Consider the following 22,246-nt stretch of genomic DNA (forward strand, 5'->3'; position numbering starts at 1 on the left):
TGTTAAACTTGGATTTACCCACTATCATTTATTCATTTTCTTCAAAGATACTAGCTTGTACAAAATTTCTCTTCTTGTTCCTGTTACTGAGACTATGATTTCCTGAAAGAAGTCTGTTACAAGATGAAAAAACGCGGTAATTGATGGATTTACATTAACATAATTACACAAAGCAATATCATATACGTTTACATCCATGTCGATCTGATGCTTTTGTATGATAATCTCATCTTAAGCTGGTCGCAAAATTAGCCATTGGATGAATCATCTGCATTTTATAGGAGAAATCGAGGATCAGTGAGCGTCCCATGCAGGTCAAAAGAAAAACATGCAAAGGAACTTGTTATAACGGAAGCAAGAAAAACAATTAAGAACGTAAATAAAGAGAGGCACAAATATTAACGTGGTTCACTAAGAACGTAAATTAAAAAAGACACACTGATTTAACTTGTTAGCATAGGAAAGCTTTATTGATCTTGAGGAATACAAATAGTTTATGACCTAAGAAGTTTATATAGTACTCTATAGACAGATGCGGAAAAACACAGAAAATAGGTCAAAAGCAGATAACTCTAGTCCAGAATAACGGGCGTTGCAGTTAGGGGACCTAACCGATTCAAGGCATATTCTAACAGAACTTAAACGTTAAACCTTGAATGATAGCAATGCATTCAAGTATAAAGCACTGTCTGTTTTTAAGAAACGGAAAATGTAAAGAGTTGTACCTTTATTTTCCCTGTCTTGTAAGGAGCACGAGTAGGCCAAACCCTGCCATGATCGCAATCTTCACTACCTGCAAAAATATGAACAATTTTAATCTTTACGTATTTTCTGACACTATTTTCTGAAACCAACTGATGGAGATTGAGTGGAAACAAAACCTGTCCTCCTGGTCCATTGAAAGACATGTTGTTAGGTTTTCTGTCCGACTCCAGCTTTTTCGATTCAGTAGAACTCTTCTCCCTTTTTATTTGCGCATTACCAGTATCTTTGAGCTGAAATCACAATAAAGAAGAAACATTTCAGAAGTTTCCTTTACACGAACTTTGACAGTACACCATAATAGCACATAGATAAATTGCACCCCCCTTATAAAGAGCTTCATTTTCTCAATCTACTTGTATTAATACGACATATCACACAGCACTAAGGCCTTGTTCTCTTCACCTGATCTGATCTATTTTTTCTAGTTTCTGGTCTAATCTGGTGTGGTTTGAATGTTTTCTGTGAGTGTTTTTTGCCTTTTCTGGTCTGGTCTGATTTTACTGGTGCTTTAATTAACAATAATATTAAGGTTAAGAGAACAAAACCTAAACATCATAATTATCTGTTAGTCCATGTCTCTTTACCACCGTGATTAACTTATTTCATAAAACTCAAGCAAGTTGTTTTTGAAGAAGTTGATGAGTGTGCCAAATTGCAAGAATGCATTAGTAAATGAACTAGTGTGTTATATTTTTCTAGGATAAAAAAAGAAGGCAAATACTAGAATAACCTTTATCTCGGTGATGGATCTAGCTGTGGACTGACCTTTTCTTGATCATTATCTTGACTGCAATGGGAAATACAACCTTCAGGTTCATCTAAAACACACGGGCTTATCATTTCATCCAAGAAAACCCAGCCGCGAAAGCTATGAATTGAGCATTGCTCATTCCCAACAAGTACTTTGGATTTTCCCCTTTTTTGGTTCAATCTCCATTGTTTGCTTCTCCATTTCTTCTCAATGCCTAAAACGCCGTTGGTAGAAGGCTGTTTTCTTCTTGGTAATGCTTCAAGAAGCGACTTCAAAGAAACCGGTGATGTATGAACCTTTCTCAGTGTCTTTATCTCCTCATTGTTTTCTGAAGCTGCTGTTGTTTCTGGATTTGACAAAACTGTTTCAGAATTCACAGCAACTGTTGCATTTTGTAAGAATGGAACCTTAAAAGGAGAATCAACTCTAGTATTTCTGCTTAACTGATCTGTTTCCTTTGTTGTACTGCTAGCGCTTTCTTTCCCTATTTCCTCTGTAGTCGAAGGAGCAGGTGTTGTTTCAGAATTTACAGCAACCATCTTCTTTAAGAACGGTACTTTAAAAGGAGTATGCACTGCTGCATTACTTCTTAACTGAGCTGTTTCCTTTGCTGTACTACTACTACTAGCAAGTAACGTTTTAGCGCTTTCTTTCCCTATTTCCTCTGAAGTCGACGAGGCAGGTGCTGTTTCGGAAGTTGCTGCAACTATCTTCTTTAAGAACGGTACTTTAAAAGGAGTATCCACTTCTGCATTACTTCTTAACTGAGGTGTTTCCTTTGTTTTACTACTAGCAAGTAACAGTTTACTGCTTTCTTTCCCTATTTCCTCTGAATTTGCTGCAACTATCTTCTTTAAGAACGGTACTTTAAAAGGAGTATCAACCGCTGCATTACCGCTTAACTGAGGTGTTTCCTTTGCTGTAGTACTACTAGCAAGTAACATTTTACTACTTTCTTTCCCTATATCCTCTGATTTTGCTGCAACTATCTTCTTCAAGAACGGCACTTTAAAAGGAGTATCAACTGCTGTATTACTGCTTAACTGAGCAGCTGTTTCCTTTGCTGTACTACTACTAGCAAGTAACAGTTTACTGCTTTCTTTCCCTATTTCCTCTGAATTTTCTGCAACTATCTTCTTTACGATTGGCACTTTAGAAGGAGTATCCGCTCTCTTATTACTTGTTAACTGATCTGTTTCTTCTGTTTTATTATTACCAAGTAACAATTCCCCTCTTTCTTTCCCTGTTTCCTCTTGAGTCGCAGGAGCAGGTGCTGTCTCGGAATTTACAGCAGCAACTATGTTCTTTATGATTGGCTCTTTAGAAGGGGTATCCACTCTCGTATTACTGCTCAACTGAGCTGCTTCTGTTTCATTATTAGCAGCAGTAAATAGTTTCCCTATTTCTTCTGGAGTTGGAGGAACTGGTACTGATTCTAAGTTGTACAAAACTGGTTTAGTATCGAAAATAACCGTCTTCTTTAAGATTGGCACTTTGGAAGGAGTATCCACTGTAGTATTAATGCTTAATAATTGAGCCGTTTTCTTTGTTTTATTAGTAGTAGCACGTAACAATTTCCCTCGTTCTTCCCCTATTTCCTCTGAAGTTGAAGGATTCAGTGCTGTTTCTAATTTGGACGAAACTGGTTTAGTACTGATCTTCTTTAAGCTTGGCTCATTGGAAGGAATGTCCACTGTAACACTACTGCTTAACTGAGTTGTTTCCCACGTTTTATTAGTAGCATGCGATTCTTCCTGATTTTCCAAAAAACGAAAAAAATTCTTGGTATCTCATTTTGATGGCGTATTTGCAGCTAGCTAAAGACTATGTTACTCGGACTCAAGTATTCTAGTCAAAAACGAGTATGGCCTTGTTCTCTAATTTCTGTCTGGTCTGCTCTCATCTGGACTGGTGGCTTCCTGTGAGTGCTTTTTTCTTTTTTCTGGTCTGGTCTATTTTTTCTGGTATGATCTAATAAGCAATATGAATAAGGTGAAGATAACATAGTTTGGTTCCTAAATGTATTAAATTCGGATATTTTATTAAAATTTCCGTACTTTGGTTCCTAAATGTGTGTCTAATTGTCCATACTCATGGTGGGACCCAATGAGGGGTACTTGAGGTGATACGAAGAGTCCGAGTAACATAGGTAAAACCGTAAAAGACAGACATTACGAACATAACTGACAGTAAACAGATTACCTTCAGTTGACTACTTTCAAAGGCAAGTCTCGTTTTCCTTACATTGCTCGGTGTTTTATCCAACTGATCACTCTGCTGCTCCGCGTTTTTTCCTTCAATTCTTTCCTTCAACTGTTGATAAGCCGGCAACTTATCCAACGCCCCAGTTGATTTCGAGGTGGAAAATACCTGTTTTTGCAGTAAAGTGTAACTGAAACACATTTTTATGTGATCAAAGAATTATACAAAGAAAGAACTTTTAACTAAAAAACATGACAGGAATTACTTGTTTCTTCTGACCAGGTTGAGCTTTATTCAGAACTTCAACATCAGAATCAGCAGATATCGTGGATTCCACACTTCTTTCCTGAGTCTGATACCGTGATTTGAGTGAATCTTGTGAAGATGCAGATGATCTGATATCAATTTCAGTTCAGAATCGCATGTAAAGAGAAAAAAAAGGTCGCAATTTGAGACAAATTATTTGTATCGCAACTATTTTTTTCAATTACATAAAAAATACTTCTATAATATTAGATTGTCATTTCTATTTTTTAATTTTTGATTTACAAGATCAAAGCAAATACATTATATATTAACTATAACTATGATTAAAAAATTATTTCATTCTTTTTTATGGATTAACTTATTTAAATGTTTTCATAGTAAAAGTATGGCGTTGATAGTAAAAATAATTTGATGAGTTGCGTCCTCTGTGGCACCCTTGTGGTACCATTAAGCGAGTGACATGTAGGATTGCGACACATTTTACTAATCTCAAAAAAAATAAAAAAAATTCCTCATGCTTAATGATCAAACAATTCATGACAGTAAAAAGCTGAAGAACAATAGATGATGCGGACCTACCACCAGAAGAACCTGCTAAATCTGAGCTACTACGACTCCTCTTCAGAAGATCCTCCTGCTTTTTCCGAGCTGCAGATTCTCTCTGCAAGTCAAAATTACTCCTACAAATTATATTAAAGCATGAAAAGGCAGAAGAATGGCGATGAAACAACTCGTACAGACTCAGATAGATATATGTATAAAATTCAGTCATACTTTGACAGTTTTTCAATTGTAAATGCTAATCCCTTCAAAAGTAAGGTGAGCAGAACTTAACTAACTTATTTGTCCTGTTTGCCTGTTTTGCACTTATTTATCTGAACTATATCTTATCTGAACTTAACTGAACTTAATTTTCATGAAATAAGTGGAAATAAGGTGTTAATTCAGTCAACTCGTATAGAATCAGAGAGATATATGTATAAAAGAAGTCATACTTTGAGAGCTTCAATTGTAAATGCTAATCCCTTCAAAAGTATCAACAGTTTCTATAATTGCACAGGTTTTGTTGTAGGATTAAGGGTGCATTCTATTCACATGTTTTTCACTTATTTTTTCTGAACTTATTTTTCCTCTAATTGAGTCAAAATTCTGACATATATTTACCATTCTATGAATCCCTTCAAAAGTATCGACAATTTCTATAATTGTACAGGTTCTGTTGTAGGAATAATTCGATATTTACCAAAACAGATACCCTATTCAGCTGCTTTATATTTTTTGAACTCATCCTATCTGATTTTAACTGAACTTAGTTCTCCTGAACAATTCAGTCAAACTTCTGAAGGCAAAAGAATGGCGATGAAACAACTCCTACAATCTACAGACTCAGATGCATAAATTTCAGTCATACTTTGACAGTGATTTATTCAATTGTAAATGCTAATCCCTTCAAAAGCATCAAAAGTTTTTACAAGGTGTGTCCTATTCACCTGTTTTTCACTTATTTTTTCTGAACTTATCTTATCTTATCTGATTAACTGAATAAGTGGAAATAAGGTGAACAAAACAAAGCCTAATTCAGTCAAAAAATTCTGACAGAGATATTTACCATTCTACGAATCCTATTCAATTCCTCTTCTGTCAGAATAAAATGCAGTCTCATACGAATATGCCCACCGTCTTTCAGAGGGAATGAATCATCCCAAGTACCCTTTTCGACAATGGATCTAGCTAGAACATCTGCAAATCAACTTTGTTTTTATCAGTAAAATCACTAATCCTACCAAATTAGTTAAAAAAAATGGACATATATATATAGTTTACAAACCTGTATGTGCTATTTCATTCCCTTCATAGTCATGTATTGACACATTCAGATTGTCTCGAAGTGATGCTAATGCACTAAAATATCCCAAAACACAAAAATTAATTTCCATAATCAGATTTTAATTATAAAATGTAGTTTAACACAATGTATCATGAAGTTTAATTAAAATGATGAAGTTGAGTGACATTACAAAGAAGATGACTCCTTGTCCTGCATCTCATGTGCTTGTTTACCCATAGAAACTGCATTGTCCAAAAAGAGTATAAAAAATTACACAAACTAGAGATCAAGAATGTTATAACATAAGCAAGAAAGACGATTAAGGACGTAAATATAAAGAACACAAATATTTAATGTGGTTCACTAACAATGTGTTAACTACGTCAGTTGGTTACAGAATTCAACTGGTTATAACCTAAAAGAGTTTATACAGTACTCTCTAGACAGAAGCAGAAAAGCCTGGAAATGGAACCAAAACAGATAACTCTATTGCAGAATAACAGATCAACGTGTTGGGGCGTTGTAGTAAGGGGACTTGACCGATTCAACATATATTGTGACAAAAAAAGATATTCAAACAACATTAAATGGTTAGTTGTCATACCCTTAACACCCATTGATGAAGATTGTGGTGGAGATGGAAGTCCAACCAATTCTAGTACTGGTAAAAAAAACACATAAAAAATAGTTAAATTAGTTATATAACTGACTTCTTGATACACAAACTAAAATCAGAATTAACAGAAACATGAAGTAGCTACCACTTACCCGAAACATGGATAGTTCCCGGCATTGAAAACAAAAATGAAGATTAAATGCAGATTATCAGTAAGAAAATGAAGATAAAAAAAAAATTAGGGAAATTTTGATAAGCTTATGATGATAGGATGGTATTGAGGATTGGATGTGGATGAACCTCAGAGATGAAGGCATCTATGACTTAGGAGTTAGGACCCACCAAAATTGAAAGATTTTTCATTAGTGACCTCAAATTTTCACATGCCTAAATCATATATTTGTCTCTTTCATAGAAACTTTATTTTTGGTTTTTAGAAAAGTAATGTAAAACCTAACGTCTTAAAATTATTGAGAAGTGTATATTTTAATTAAATATGGAGGGAGTATATGGATTTAAATAACTTGGTTGTCATATCAGTAATGATGGTTGTGGCACGGGGCTGACACGACACAAAAACACAGCCCGGCCTGGACACGAAGTTGTGGGCTGTGAAACCGGGCTTGGGCTGCATTTTTTTTTTAAAAGTACGACACGGTACGGCACAACACCACAAAACACGCTAAATTTAGTAAAATTAAGCTTAGGCACGATAGCCCGACCCGGTCTGTCACGAGGGTCTAGGCTGCATTTTGACGATTTTCGGCCCAGCCCATCACAAAGAGGGTTTGGGGGGGGGGGGGGGGGCAGGCCCGTTCAGGTCACGGCCCATGGGCTCAGCACAAAGCCCGATCCACATCCATCTTTACCTAGGAGTGGCGCGTGCCTTTGTTCCCGATTTCAATCATTTTCTAATGAACCTAAGACATTAAAATGCTGAAGAAAACACATATGCAGTATAAGGAATCAACATAATACAATCTTCTTAGTCATTAAACAGATCAATGATCACAAATTCACAAGCCCTTTGAATATTGAAAATTCTTTCCTTGATCAGCTTCATAAACGTTCTGGTTCACAAATGAACAAATTTCTGGTATTAGAAAACTCTTTAACTCTGAAATGGAGTTAATTCCTTTATACTCCGTAAAAACGTAGGCATGAATATTTACCCCTAACACAGCCCTAAAACCACTAAATTGAGCACCCAAAAAAATGGCTCAAACCTCTGAGATATTTCCTGTTAGAGTTAGACAGACAAGTTGCAGGACCCGAACAACCAGGTTCAAAGAATAAAGGCAGCGACAGTTATAGAGGCTAAAATTTTAACGGGCTGGATCCGAACAACCAGGCTCTTGGCCCGGCCTGGCCTTAACCCACCCCATTGAACAGGTCTGGGCTAAATATCAGGGATTGATTTCTCCCTGATAAACTGCTTGAGTATGGCCTTATCTTCATCAATTTGCTTCTTTTCATCTCTGTCTTTGGTTTTTACCTTTCTCTTCTCATCCAACATCCACCCGAAAAGCTGTCGTTGTTGATCCTCGGCAATTGGCTCACGCACCTTCACAAGCTCGGCAATTGGGGTAGCTGGTATCATTTCTGATTCCTCCATACAATTGACCATTGGTGCACTTGTACCAGTTGAAGTTTCAGGGTTGAATCCTGGCTCCTCCATGAAACTGATGACTGCTGGTAAAATCTCTGCAATTGGGGTTGGTGGTTCAGTTTTTGGCTCGGAACTGACTTTTGATGTACTTGTACCAGCAACAAGTGGAGCTTCTTCATGTTTTTCGCTTTTCGAACTTCCCTCTTTCTTTTTATTCATTCCAAAAATATAAGCTGCATTTGTTGAAAATTTTCCATCAAGTATCTATTAAAGTTTAAGCATTAAAAACATAACTAAATGAACTAACAAATAAAATTCTTTCCTAATTGCATCCAATACAACAAACACCTAGAAAGAAGGGCAAAGATAATTAACAAAGCGGCAAAAACAATTTCAAATCAGAAATTTTAAGCACATATTGGAATGGTCTTATCTTCGAGGATAAAATATTGTAATAAGAGTATAAATTACTCCAATCTTCTAGACAATGACAAAAACAATAGTGTCCTGTTAATTGTAATTCACACATATCTTATAATAGCGAATAAACATAAACCTAATGCATCATTTCTGAAGACGAGAGATCTACAAAAGACAAGCTTTACTGGAGACAATCAAAAGATGGTGTATATACTGTTAAGGCGGGGTATTGGCTGGCAAAACTGGGACTGCTGGAGTCAGTGAGTGAAGCTATGTCTGATGAGGAGATTTGGAGAGGTATTTGGAGTATAGATGGACCACCAAAATTGAGACATTTCTTGTGGAGAGCTTGCAAAAGGAAGTCTGGCAGTTAGAGAAAGACTAGTATATCGTCACATTGCACCAAATGCCATATGGCCAATATGTGGGTCGGACAATGAGATGATAATTCATGCTTTGTTCGAGTGTACTGCAGCAAGAACGATATGGGAACACAGTGTGCTAAAGACCGAGTTGATCGATGCTCCTACGTCTTCTTTAGATGCGAGATGGATATGGCTTAAGAGAAAGATGAGGCCAGATGACTTGCGCACGATGGCTGCTCTAATGTGGGCTGCCTGGACGTGTAGAAATAAGATATTTTTCGAGCACGAGAAGCCTGATGCTGTAACAATAGCTACTGGTTATGTGAGAATGGTAGAGGAATATCGGAGCTACACGAAGAAGGTTTTTATGCCTTCAAACTCAACCAATATGGTTGTGCAGTCTCCATCCTCATGGTCTTGTCCTATGCCTGGGTAATAAAGATAAATACTGACGCACACTAAGTTGATGGTGTTATGGCAGCTCTTGGGGTAGTGGTCAGAGATAGTGAGGGGAAGCTATTAGTGGCTGCAACAAAAAAGATACAAGCTACTTCTCCAGATATAGCAGAGGCAAAGGCGGTAAAGGTATGGTCTACACATTGCTAGGAGATTTGCATATGGTCATATAGTGGTTGGAAGTGATGCTCTCAATGTAATACATGCAGCAAAGAGTACGGTCATTGGGTTTTCTCCTATCTACTTGATCTATGACGACATTAGGAATGATAGCCTTAATTTTGATTATTGTGTTTTTTCTCATGTTAAACGGGCATGTAATACTGTAGCCCACATGGTGGCAAGGTGGGATACAAGTAGTAACTCTGAGTTATTTTGTATTGGTTCGTTCCCACAAAGCATCACTGCTTTGGCGGAAATTGATTTACTATACTAAATGCCCGTGCTATCTTTCTCTCAAAAAAAGATTGGAGGCCACTATGAGAGCACCATTACCAGAATCTTAAGTCAATTAGTGTGAAATTCTGAATGCCATGTTCCGAATACTTGAGTATATTAAACCAGGCATGAGTTCTTTGGTCTATATCAAAGAGTCTGACCAACACAGATCAATTTGAACTACTTGGTTTATCAATATTGGTCTTCAAAACACAAAGGAACTGGGTGAAGCAAATTAGAAAGATCATAACTAGACAGGTAAGACATTCTTCTAAACATTCATGCTAAGCAGATGCTGTTCAAAGTTCAAACAATGGGCGACACGCTAACACATAACCACTCATAAAGTTGTGTGAAGCAGAAGAAATCTTTTTTATGACACAAAGAAATAGCAGGATCATCTTACTACCACACATTCAACACAACTACATAAGTGTTCACCTTCAAGAATTCACAAAAATAGTAAGGCATACAAAGTTTTGAAGTGGCTAGAACGAGATGAATCTCAGTCAGAATGCAATCTGAATAATGGTTAGAACAGTCCATGACATACATGGCATGCAAATACAACAGCATCAAAAACTCAACCAAACAATGCCTGATGTAGACTCTTGAGATCAGATTATGAATTCCAACCCTGCTGGTGCTAAGAGGTAACAGCAGAAGGATAATGATTATCATGTACAAGAGACAGAGACAAAGGACAGAAAGAAAGAAAACAACTGACAAATAACTAGTACAGCTAAGTTCGAGATCCATACAAATCTACGCACAGGAAAACTATGTTTGCTCTTTGAAGTCTTACAAATTATACCAGAATAAAACTCAAAAGAAGTTGAGGTAACTAGGCAAGCTACTGATAAACAACAAAGTTTGAGTGATCATGTTGTTACCTTCCCCTACCCCCTACCCCGTACCCCAACCTCTTTATCAAACTGTACTGCCGAAGCTAAAAATGCAAGATTCCTGAACTTCAACAATGTTGGTCATCAATCAGATAATCGCTTCTAGTTAGTCAACATATGAAGTATTAGGTAATACCTCAGCTAAGGCCTAAGGGTGACAATTGATGAATACATTCTCCAAAACCCACAAGTAATCATCTATCTAGTGTTAGATTCCCTATCATTGCCTAGTCAGTAGTCACCCATAAAAGATGATTGCTCAGATAGGACTTGGATATGGCGTGATTTGTCAACATTGAGATATCTGTATTCTGTAAATAATCTAGCCTCCACCATAAAATTAAGAAGTCCATAATTCTATATGCTCATCATTTGCAAAATCCTGATAACACTATACTACACTAGTACAATTCCCTCAAATCAAAGAATATCAAGATTTCTGAATTTAAACTATTCTGATAGACAATACGAGTTTGTTCAAATGTAATCTTGAAAAAAGAATGGGATTAATGAAGCGAGGAAATCGAATAATCATCTTAACAAGAACTACACTACACTAGTACAACACCCTCAACTCAAATAATATCAAGATTTCTGAATGTAAACTATTCTGCTAGACAATACAAGCCCTTTTGCTCGACTGTAATCTTGAGAAATGAATGGGATTAACGAAGAGAGGGAAACCGAATAATCATTTTACCAAGAATTCAAGTATTCAACCCACACCCTAATTTCTCTACCCCCCTTCTTCTGCAGTTCATCTGTTCATCCACTATGGCAAACAAAACCCTTCTAATACATACCCGGTATGACGGTATCCCTAAACCCCCAAGAAAATCTAAAAACAATGTGTATTACACATCAAGACCCTAGAAACCAGAAATAATTGTCCGAACAATCACAAACGAGATCCTTCTTTCGATTGCGTTACCCCAATTCGAAGTATAACTCAAACACAATAAAAAGTGTGATCAAAATTGCAACAACCGAAAGAAACAAGGAGAAATCCAGCGATAAATTGCAAAATTAGAAGTAATTACTCAACAATTAAGGAACAATTAAGGAACAGAAAAGCTGTAATTAATAGCAAATGTAGAGCAATTAGGGGAGGAGTAACCTGCAACACCGAAGTTTGAAACCATAAGAACTCTCCAGGCAAATTTGTGGCGTTGAAGTCGAGAAGCCATGGATGGGACGAAATGACGCTTTATTTTCTGTATTCGAGTTTTTCGGCGCTTTTTTTTGGTGTTTGGGAGTGACGAACACTATTTAGATTTTCCAGAGATGTAGTAGAAGAAGAAAACTTGTTGATAAAAAGACAACTCACTTTTGAAGAAATTATCCTTAATTTAGCTCCCTCCTCCTTGTCCTAAATGTTTAAAAAGAATGTTCATTACTTATTGGATCAAAATAGAAAAATCAGATCGTATCAGATCATATTAGAAAAAGGAAAAACCACTCACAAAAAATAATTAAATTAGATCAGATTAGATCTGGCCAGAAAATAGATAAATCAGACTATACTAGATGAGGAAAATAAGGTCATTAATCTATCTTCTAGCTCTACAAGCACACAATGCATGCATGATTATTTTAAAGCTAACTTATATGAAATATATTGTATATTCGTAGTTGGTCGTTTAGCTGTTTTCTTGTTTTCAAATTGATAATATAATTTATTAATTATAATAAACAAAATTTTAAAGAGTAAAACGGGAAATCATATTTTTAACATCGGCTCGAGAGTTGATTTTTATATTGGAGAGCTTTTCAAAAAACTTTAAAAAAAAACAAAAAATATTTTTTGCCACCAAAGTAGATATATAAGGATTAAAAAACACTAAAGAGAAAATAGTATTTATTCAATACCAAAGTAGAAATCTCTAAGGCTGTAAAATCATCAAAGTGATTAATTATAATAAACAAAATTTTAAAGAGTTAAACGGGAAATACATTTTTAACATCGGCTCGAGAGTTGACTTTTATATTGGAGAGCTTTTCATAAGATCAAAAACAAAAAATATGTTTTTGCCACCAAAGGAGATATATAAGGACTTAAAAACAGTAAAGAGAAAATAGTATTTATTCAATACGAAAGTATAAATCTTTAAGGCTTTAAAAACGTCAAAGTGAATTAGGCTATTTATGACCCATGACACAATCCGCCAAGCCTGGAAATAGTTCTTGATGTGTTGTGGGCCGAGTTTTTCCAACAACAACCCATGTTAACCCATTCCACCCGACCGATACAATCCCCCACGGTTCACCCGACCCACCCAACCCAAACCACGAAACAAAATCCACCAGACACATAAACCCAACCCACTCAAAAAGTTTCAACTTTCAAGGTAACTAGCTCGGCCCGTTAACACCCAACTACCCAAGCCATTTATGATAGTAACTTGTGTTGAAAGAAATGAGCATCTCAAATTGTAACGTTTCTTCTTGGGCAAATCAAATAGGTTTGCACATGGCTCACTCAACTCATTACTTTGACAATGAAACTCACAAAAACAGAAAGAAAACACAAAGAAAAAGAATCACTTTCTACATGCCCATAAATTATTCCTTTCCTATTTTTCTGTCCAATATGCAACATGTTATAAGTAGCCCCAAAATGTTACAACTTCCCAACTCAAACAACCATTATTAGCAAATGTCTTTAAGTCCTCCTCGAACTCGATCAAACCCGACCCGTATTTACGATTCTTATTGGTGCTACCAATGCCGACGGATTGTCCGACTCTCCTCGGACAACCCGTCGGAAATCGTATGTCCTCGATGTTTCGGTCAGTTTTTGAGTGAGATGGAAATCCCAAGACCAAGATTGATTTTGGATTTTACGTACGACGACCCGTCCCCTCAAGCCCGTCTTCTCGAAGCCTTGGCCCTCATGCTTGACCCGCCTATGAGGGTACGTAACCATGAACCCGACACCCCTTGGACGGTCTCACGACAACGGTCTAGTAATAGGGATGTTGTGCTCGAAGGGCCTACTACAGAACGACCGAGATGGGTTCGGGTCCCACAGGTTTCGAACAGGACGAGGGATGACTGGGATGTTGAACCCGGGTTACGTCCCCGACCTAGGTGGATCGTCGTAAGGCCCACGGGCTTCCAGCCACAAGGGGGGGCCGCAGTAAGCCAAGTCGGTAGGCCCCCCCAAATGGAGTCCGATCCAAGGAACTATTTCCTTGGACCGGGCTTACAACAACTTATCAACGACCTTACAGAGAACGACCGCCAGGGCCCGCCACCGGCACCGGACACCGCCATCGAAGCCGTCCCACTCGTGAAGCTCACGGCGGAGCACGTGGCCGAGGGGGGCTCGGAGTGTCCCGTTTGTAAGGAGGAGTTTGAAGTAGGAAGTGAAGTAAGAGAACTACCATGCAAACATGTGTATCATTCTGATTGCATTGTACCTTGGTTAAGGTTGCACAACTCGTGCCCGGTTTGTCGAACCGAGCTACCGGTTAGCTCGGTTCGACAATGTGAAGGTGTAGGAGGAGTTATCGAATCGGAAGGGTCGAGTATTGAAGATGGTAGGCCTCGAAGGTGCTTTAATTGGAACCGGTTGAGCTCAATTTGGCCATTTCGTTCGAGGTATTCAAGGATTAGTCCCCATGATGTTCGTAATACTAGGATGTCAACAGGAGGTTAGACCTTTAATCTTCGAATTAATAAGCGTTAATAGACCTATCAAACGGGCCGCATGGCGGGTTGATTCGGGTGGGTGACTTTCAGGTTTACAAATATTTGTTCCAGACTAGAACTTTCGGGTATGGTCCACCCAACGGGTTACGTCAATTTGGGTAATAATATATAAAGAATATGCGCATAAATTAACAAATTTTCATTTACATAAGTTTTTATTTAGTCACATTTAACCATAAAATGGCGTATATTTCAAATCAATATCATATTACACCTAACAATAGTAAAAATTAAATAACGTATTTATTGTCTTAAAATTCCTCATAATCTCATGTAATACTCTAAATACAACGATTTTCAATTGGTCGGGTAAAAAAAGAGTTCCTTCGGATTTTGATCCATTAGTTATTGGATTGTTCGGATAAAATCGGGTTCAGGTGATACCCAGTATGTTCAGGCCGGTTTTGGGTCGAGTTTCAGTTTTGGGTCGAGTTTCAGTTTTGGATCGATTTTTGATAGGTCTAAGCGTTACATATGTTATTTTCTTATTATGCTAGTGTAGATGATTGATTCATTCATTATTTAAGAACTTAATCAAATTTGGTTTAATTTGTATAACTGAATGTTTTAAATATTTGAAAATACAGCGTTTTTGTTGACATGCACGTTATGCCTGATGCTTGTGATACCCTTAGTCACATATTCTCCAATTCCATCCTAATAAGTCTAACAACAAGTAAGGAGATCCATCTCTTTTGCATTAGTTTTCATGTCATGCTTCCCAAATTTCTGTACTTTTACAAATGATTTTGAAAACTATTTTATTTAAGTAATAGATTCAGAATACCTATCTTACATTTTATACTTCATTTTTTGACCATTAATATGCTCTGATCTTGGTTAACCAATGATCGATTTTGAAAACTGTTTTATTAAGTCAGGATGTCAGAAGTATTACAAAAGTTTGTAATACTTCTGGCATCCTTAGTCCTTATTACTGTAATAATTCACAGAATCGCGCATCCTGGGCAATCCTGGGATTAGGGTATATGTTATTTTGGACTAGAGTATCTGTTTTGGGTCTATTTTTTGGGGGTTTTCTGCATCTGTCAAGAGAGTATTGTCTGTCTATATAAACTGTTAAGGTCATAACCTAGTAATATTATGTAATATATATGTGTGTTCTTTATTTACGTTCTTTATTTACATTCTTAATTGTCTTTCTTGCTTTCATTACAATATCTACCGTACTTTAATTATGCTACTATATCTACCTGCTTTTAGCTGAACGATCACGGAGGCAGTCCTAGATATCTATTATTTTGAACTAGGGTTATCTGTTTTGGGCCTATTTTCTGGGTTTTTCCAGATCTGCCTAGAGAATATTATATGTCTATATAGACTGTTAGGTCATAACCTAGTTGTATTTTTTATTTTTTTTATTTTTTTATTTATGTTCTTAACTGTCTTTCTTGCTTCCGTTATAACATTTACATACTGTACTTAATAATGGTACTATATCTACCTGGTTTCAGCTGAACGATCAAGGAGGCAATCCTGCAGTATTCTTTAGCATTGATGTTGGTTGTTGTCATTTATTGGTGCTCTGTGATATACTGTTATAACGGATGCAAGAAAGACAGTAAAGAACGTAACTAAAGAACACAAAGATGTAATTAACGTGGTTCACTAACAACATGTTAGCTACTTCCACGTGTAGAGAAGGTGAAGACTTTATTGATCTTGAGGAATACTTATTACATAATACAACTAGGTTAATTATGACCGATTCAAGGCATATTCTATTTCTAACATATACTTACATTTCTCGAATTTGATAGTGGAAATTTCCACTTCCTAACCCATGTTGTATATCGAATGCTTTCGAGTTCAAGTATTCAATGATTATGAGGATTAACCTTTTCAATTCTTTGTTACGCATATGCCTGAATCTATACTAGTTATACTGGTTGCATGTCGGTCAGTTCGTGCCTTTGGGTCGGGCTTTGGGTCGATGGCCTAAACGGGTCTAACCCACACCAAGCACACTTGTATTATGTCAGGCCGAAAATTTCGGAATATAGCCCAGACCCACGTTCCAACGGATCGGGTCAAGTTGTGCCGTCGTGCCTAAGTCTAATTATGTTAGATATAGTCTTCACTTTGTTATATGTGAGTTTTCAACCTGTGGAAGAAATATAAACTTTTGGATATCTTTAAATATGTCCATGTGCTTGACTTATCAAATATGTTGTGGCTTAAGTCATTGGGCCAAGTGGGGCTTTGGGCTTGGTTGTTAGTATTGGGTTAATAATATGGCTATATATTATTTACTTAGCACTTAGCACGCGCATCCTTTATTTAAGGATTTAATTAACGATTAATCTTTTTGCGGTTATTAATATTTTGATTAATTAAAATATTAATTAATTATTTTGAGTTTATAGGATAATATCAGAGGCGGTTATTTTGTAACTGCCATACTATTTTCCTATTTAACCTAAGGCAGAAGGTTAATGTTAATTACGTTTTTCATTCATATTTCTGATAAATACATGTTCATGAGAATGGATGATCTTGTTGTAATCCGTTCATTTGATTAGGGAATCCTGGGGGTAGATTAGCTTTGAATCCCATCAGCAATATAGTGGGGGCTAATATTATCCTAAGGACAGAGATTATCTCGTCCTAATCTAGTTTCCGTATTTTCGTTTTTCATAATTCAAAGTATAGTTTCTAACAAATTATACTAAATTTAGCGTGCTTTGTCATGCTGGGTCGGGTCGTGTCTTTGGGCCGAGTCAAGGGATAAGCTACACAAGATTGGTATTTGCCACTCCTAAGAGAATGCATGATTTGTAGGTGATGGTAAAGAAGTTTGTGTCGGGCCATTCTTTGGGCCGAACCCACGAGTTGTGTGTCGGGTCGGTCTTTGGGCCGAGCCACGAGTTGTGGACCGGGTCGGTCTTTAGGCTGAGCCCATGAGTCGTGGGCCTGTGCAGGCCCGCCCATGTCAAACTCACTTTGTATCGCGTTGGGCCAAAAATTTCAAAATATGACCCGGTCCATGGGTTCTCGTACTGACCGGGTCGGGTCGTCTATCTGAGCCTAATTTTACTAGATTTAGTGCACTTTATCGGGTCGGACCGTGCCTTGTCATAATTTTCTCCAAAAATTGTGGGTCGGGCCTGATCCACATGACGACTTCGTGCTCGTATCGGACCATGCTTTTGAAGGTGGAAAATAGCGCCCCTAAGTGAATTGGGTGTCTTTTAGAATTGATTCTTTAAGTTGTTAGTTATTGTTATTTCCAATTGCAAAATGTAATTAGCATTAGAATCAATCCTTATCTACATAATTAATGTCGGAATCAACTTACTTTCCATTCATTAATCCTAATTCCCTAAGTAAATGGATGATGGGCCTACTGCCTATCCAATTATCCATAAGTTTGGATATGTATTGTGTGCTTTCTTGATTAGGGGCCAACCCTAACAAAGTTGTCCCATCAAATTTTTGGATAATTGCTAAAACTTCCTTTCCAAGTGATTCCTAAATCCTTTGATAACGAATGATAGAAGTATACATTTCATCAAATCTCCTCTTCACTTTTTAATTTTTCAAACTACTAGTATTTCTCAATTTTGATATTTATCATTTTTTTGAAATGTCAATGGCTAAGAATGTTCGATTCATAACTCATTCAACACAATCTTATCCGCTTTATAACTCACATTAAATACATTATCCTTGTATTGCAAACTGTTTAGCTTTTTTCATGAATTTGCAGATGTTAACTAGTTTAGTTTGTAAAAAGTATTGAGTGTCTGGTACTCAAGACATGAGATCGAATCTCATTTACATCATTTGTTGTTTTGCTCTTTGTGGCTCTCTGTACACGAAAACTAATAATAAAATAGAATCTTTATTGACATCAAATTTTCTATTTTCTTATTTCGTGTTTTAAAAAGAGATACACTTTGACTGACACACAGTTTTAGGAGGGTGATTTGGATGTATTAAAATAAGATGAAAGTTGGGTAGTGGGTGAATTATTTATTATATTAAAAAGATGATGTGAGTAAGTGTAGGAACCACAAGAAAGAGATAAATATTAATATAATTGGAAGCGTGGAACAAAACATGTCAAAAAAAGGAAAGTGTATCTCTTTTTAAAATACAATCGTTTAAGGAAAGTGTATCTCTTTTTAAAATACAGAGGGAGTACTTTTTATCTTAAAAGAAGAAAACTTTGTGTGTATTTAACAATAGAAAGCTCAGTTGGTTAGAGTCCATCCCGGTTTCAGGTGATCCTGAGATCGATTCTCATCCCCGCCCTTGTGGCTCATTCGCAAAAATAAACAATAGCACATCCGAACAAAAAGTTTATGTTCTCTAATTTGCTTATTTTCATATGTTAAATAAACAGATTTTCTTCAAAATTTGAATGACATAATATATTGATTACTTCTTCTATCGACGTCTCTCGTAAAACTGTCTAAGATCCGCCACCGAGACAGAATGTGTACTCCATAATAAACAAAATCTTGATACATGAAGTATATGAATATATAAATGTGAACAATTGGTAGTGATATTTGAAGTAGCCTTTCTAATAAGGGGAATCAATTTCAAAAGCGAACCATCAAATTGGAAAATTGCATAAACATTTTCTGTTGTCTTAGATAAGAAGGCCAACACATGAATGGTATCAACTTGAACTTTATAAGGCCCACTGAAGTTATTCATCCACGTCGTCAACTTATCCATATTATTTTGAGATAGTTGGGAAATAAACAAACAGAAAACAGTGCAATTACTAAAGGATAGTGCATCAATCACTCTCACTTCATATTCTCCATTCATATTAAAGATTTGTTCTGTTTGATTTATTTTAACTTATTTCAGATCAAATAAACTCGGATAAGTTTAATTAAGTACAGATAATATAAGTTTTTTCCAGACATTTTTAAACACAAATAAGTTTATTTCAGACAAAATAAGTTTTTTCATATAACATAAGTTCAAATAAGTTCAGTTAAGGCTTTGTTCTGTTCACTTTATTTTCACTTATTTCAGGAAAAATAAGTTCAGATAAGTTCAGTCAAGTTCAGGAAAAATAAGGGTTGGTCAAGTATAATTTATAACTAAAATAAGTTTTGACAAGTTCTAATAAGTTAAGATAAGTTCATAAAAAATAAGTGAAAATCAGGTGAATAGAACACAACCTAAATTCAAATAATATAAGTACAAAATACCTAAGGGAGTGTTTGGTATAGAGTAAAACGTTATCCAAAAAAAAAAGTTTTCCCTCTACAATCATTTTACGCTGTTTGTTACAGCTGAAGGAAATAATGCCCTTGGTCCAAGTATGCATTCTATGATAAGTCTAATAAATGCGGTTCAGTATTAATTAACAAGTTAATAATTCAGTGAGATCAAGTGAGCTGAATGCCTAGCTAGAGGCCGCTTCAGTTCAAGTGGAATTAATGATATTAATCCACATCTTACTCTTGACTGAACCCGTAGGGTCACACAAATAGTACGTAAACGGATCAAGTATTTAATGGCATTAAATACTCCATCTATGAATATTCGGAATCGACGGATCTTGGTTTCAGTGGGAGCTGAGATCGTCACAGGCAAGAAATGAATACTCCGGAAACGATGATATTGCCGGAAACGGAAATATGGATCGTATCGGAAATATAAATATTATCCAAGTCGTAGATGTTGCCGGAAACGGAAACATGGTACGTATCGGAAAATATTATCGTAAATAGAAATATTGCCAGAATCGGAAATATTGCCGGAAACGGAAATATTGTCAGAATCGGAAATATTATCGGAATCAGAAAATAATTCCGGAAACGGAAATATTAAATATTTGTTCGAAACGGAAATTAATTCCGGAATCGGAAATGTTAAATATTGTTCGTATCCGAAATGAATTCCGGAATCGGAAATTTAATCGGAAGCGTATCGTACGAATAAGCATCGGACGAGGCCTGCCGGACGAGGGCCCAGCTCGAAGCCAGGCCATCGCCCAGCAAGCCAAACGCGCGCCACAAGCCCAGCCAAGGCAGCGCCCAGGCCTACCACAAGGCAGGCCCAGCGCGCGCCAAGGCCGCGGCTGCGTGGGCCTCGCTGCGTGGGCTGCTGCTCGCACGCACGCGCATGGGCGGCCCATCGTGGCTGCCGTGTGTGTGTGTGTGAGTTTGTGTTCATGCACGATTCCTAAAACGTGCAGAGTTCGGTTAATGATTAAATTCCTAATTCTATTTGATAAATTAATTAATTAGAGTTCTTGTAGGATTCTAAGTTTAATTAATTCGTATCCTAATAGGATTCCAATTCTCTTTCCATACCCCTATAAATATGTGGCCTGGGTTCACAATTTATAACGAGTTTTCAAGTATTCAAAGTGAGTTTTTGAGAGAAAAATTCAATCACACATCTTGCTCAAAAGTGCCGAAAATTCTAGTACCTTAAGGGCGATTCTAGTTGATCAATCTTAAGGCGGATCCGGACGTGCTGTGGACTATCTACGGAGGGACGACACTTGGAGTCCTAAAGACTTGTTCTTGCTCGGTTCGGGCGCAGCTAGGGAGGGCACGCAACAAAGAGTATGCGTCTAAATTATGCTATATGATTATGTGTAAATAATATGTATTCCTGGGTTAATGGTTGTTTCCGCATGATTTATGTAATATCATATGTATCATAACCTAACAGTGGTATCACGAGCCCCTTATTATTTTCATAATCTAATTTGCATGAACATGGTTAAATATTACAAATTTGCAAGAATTAAAAGGGGTGATTAATTTTCGTAATTGTTAATTAATTGCAAATTGCGTTTATTTAATTATACGTACGCAGTTTTTCGGCAGTTTCTTCGTTACTCATCCAAATCGAGTGATTTTTGTGTCAATTCCGCATGTAAAAGGCATTCTAAAATTTTGACAAAAATAGTCTTTTTCTGCCGAACCCAGAATTCTCAAATTCGAAGCCTAACTATGACTTTTCGAAAGTTTTAGTTTTTCGAATGCAAAATTTCGTAAATTTAAGATGTTAAATTAAATATTTGCGATTCTTGTTGATAAATCTTGAATTTTTGATTGACCTACTGTATATGTTTAACAAGTTTGAATGCCTAGCCTTGTTAATTATGCAATCTAATTTGTAATTATGATTAATTTGTTGAAAATTAGAATAATTTAGAATTAATTTGATTTTCATAATTAATTATAATTTAATTAGAAACCTATGATTGAAAACCACCATAAAAATTGTAAATTTATGATAAAATTTTAAATTTTTATGACCTAGACTTGAATCCATAACAATCGGAAATCAATTGAATAATAAATTTTCGATTTTTTCGCCCTAAAATTATGAAATTAATATTATTTATTAATTTGTCATTAATTTTAAAAATAAATTTTAAATTTTTATGCGATTCGTTCATATAACTTGCACGCACAAAGCAATGGACGCTTCGTGTTACCCTTAAGGGGTGTTGTATAGTGCGGGCATGCGACGACGAGCAAGGGAGCTCGTCGCCCGTGCGGCACCAATGCAATGAGCAAGGCATGGTGCACGAGCACAAGGCAGCAGCCCTGCCTTGTGTCGTGGGCCACGAGCTATGAACAAATGGGCATGGGCGAAAGGCAAGCCAAGGCAGTCGCGTGTGGGCAGCAAGCGAGCTGTGCCACAACGCGCACTGCCTCGCGCAAGAGCGCGCAGCCTCGCGCGCAGCGAGCGCAAGCTCGCGTGCCACGAGCGCTGCGCCCAGCGTTGCTCGCGCGCACAGCGAGCGATGTCGCGCGCACAGCGAGCGATGGCTCGCGCGCACAGCGAGCGATGGCTCGCGCGCACAGCGAGCGATGGCTCGCGCGCACAGCGAGCGATGGCTCGCGCGCACAGCGAGCTATGGAGCGCGCGCAGCGAGCGCTGGCGAGCGCGCA

General features: G+C 37.0%; 3 protein-coding genes across 7 annotated transcripts; 1 reads left to right on the forward strand and 2 right to left on the reverse strand.

Moving 5' to 3' along the window:
- LOC110778199 (uncharacterized) lies at positions 1 to 6,908 on the reverse strand. 4 transcript variants are annotated; one of them, XM_021982765.2, is made up of 12 exons: positions 6,582 to 6,876; positions 6,418 to 6,474; positions 6,004 to 6,055; positions 5,814 to 5,887; positions 5,595 to 5,725; positions 4,565 to 4,646; positions 3,984 to 4,093; positions 3,719 to 3,886; positions 1,531 to 3,270; positions 882 to 995; positions 726 to 793; positions 1 to 268 (listed from the first exon to the last, which is right to left on the reverse strand). In XM_021982765.2, exons 1-11 carry the CDS (start codon positions 6,604 to 6,606, stop codon positions 728 to 730), a joined length of 2,619 nt encoding a protein of 872 aa, XP_021838457.1. In that variant the 5' UTR covers positions 6,607 to 6,876; the 3' UTR covers positions 1 to 268; positions 726 to 727. The 4 variants fall into 4 exon arrangements, 3 of the variants coding, with proteins under 3 accessions (XP_021838457.1, XP_021838456.1, XP_021838459.1); XM_021982764.2 differs by having other exon boundaries at positions 3,984 to 4,113; positions 4,561 to 4,646; XR_008927439.1 differs by lacking the exon at positions 1 to 268 and having other exon boundaries at positions 776 to 793; positions 1,496 to 3,270; positions 3,984 to 4,113; positions 4,561 to 4,646; positions 6,582 to 6,888.
- A 487-nt stretch (positions 6,909 to 7,395) lies between these two features.
- On the reverse strand, positions 7,396 to 11,980 carry LOC110778201 (uncharacterized). The gene is made up of 2 exons (XM_021982768.2): positions 11,740 to 11,980; positions 7,396 to 8,271 (listed from the first exon to the last, which is right to left on the reverse strand). Exons 1-2 carry the CDS (start codon positions 11,807 to 11,809, stop codon positions 7,829 to 7,831), a joined length of 513 nt encoding a protein of 170 aa, XP_021838460.1. The 5' UTR covers positions 11,810 to 11,980; the 3' UTR covers positions 7,396 to 7,828.
- A 1,129-nt stretch (positions 11,981 to 13,109) lies between these two features.
- LOC110778202 (probable E3 ubiquitin-protein ligase RHC1A) lies at positions 13,110 to 18,205 on the forward strand. Of its 2 annotated transcripts, XM_021982769.2 has the most exons (3): positions 13,110 to 14,278; positions 14,924 to 15,012; positions 15,812 to 18,198. In XM_021982769.2, exons 1-2 carry the CDS (start codon positions 13,279 to 13,281, stop codon positions 14,995 to 14,997), a joined length of 1,074 nt encoding a protein of 357 aa, XP_021838461.1. In that variant the 5' UTR covers positions 13,110 to 13,278; the 3' UTR covers positions 14,998 to 15,012; positions 15,812 to 18,198. The 2 variants fall into 2 exon arrangements, with proteins under 2 accessions (XP_021838461.1, XP_021838463.1); XM_021982771.2 differs by lacking the exon at positions 14,924 to 15,012 and having other exon boundaries at positions 13,264 to 14,278; positions 15,812 to 18,205.
- Positions 18,206 to 22,246: the final 4,041 nt, after the last annotated feature.

The sequence above is a fragment of the Spinacia oleracea genome, chromosome 2 (genome assembly GCF_020520425.1).
Source record: "Spinacia oleracea cultivar Varoflay chromosome 2, BTI_SOV_V1, whole genome shotgun sequence".
Classification (NCBI taxonomy): domain Eukaryota; kingdom Viridiplantae; phylum Streptophyta; class Magnoliopsida; order Caryophyllales; family Amaranthaceae; genus Spinacia; species Spinacia oleracea.

Bases quoted from the DNA above. Each gene is read 5' to 3' on its own strand.
- LOC110778199 (XM_021982764.2), bottom strand. From the start codon at position 6,606: ATGCCGGGAACTATCCATGTTTCGG. The intron at 5,888-6,003 runs GTAATGTCACTC...GGGATATTTTAG, and splicing joins GACAAGGAGTCATCTTCTTT to TGCATTAGCATCACTTCGAG. The intron at 3,271-3,718 runs GTAATCTGTTTA...TTGGAAAATCAG, and splicing joins TTGAAAGTAGTCAACTGAAG to GAAGAATCGCATGCTACTAA.
- LOC110778201 (XM_021982768.2), bottom strand. From the start codon at position 11,809: ATGGCTTCTCGACTTCAACGCCACAAATTTGCCTGGAGAGTTCTTATG. The intron at 8,272-11,739 runs GTTACTCCTCCC...CAACAAATGCAG, and splicing joins TTCAAACTTCGGTGTTGCAG to CTTATATTTTTGGAATGAAT.
- LOC110778202 (XM_021982769.2), top strand. From the start codon at position 13,279: ATGTCTTTAAGTCCTCCTCGAACTCGATCAAACCCGACCCGTATTTAC. The intron at 14,279-14,923 runs GTTAGACCTTTA...TTGAAAATACAG, and splicing joins TACTAGGATGTCAACAGGAG to CGTTTTTGTTGACATGCACG.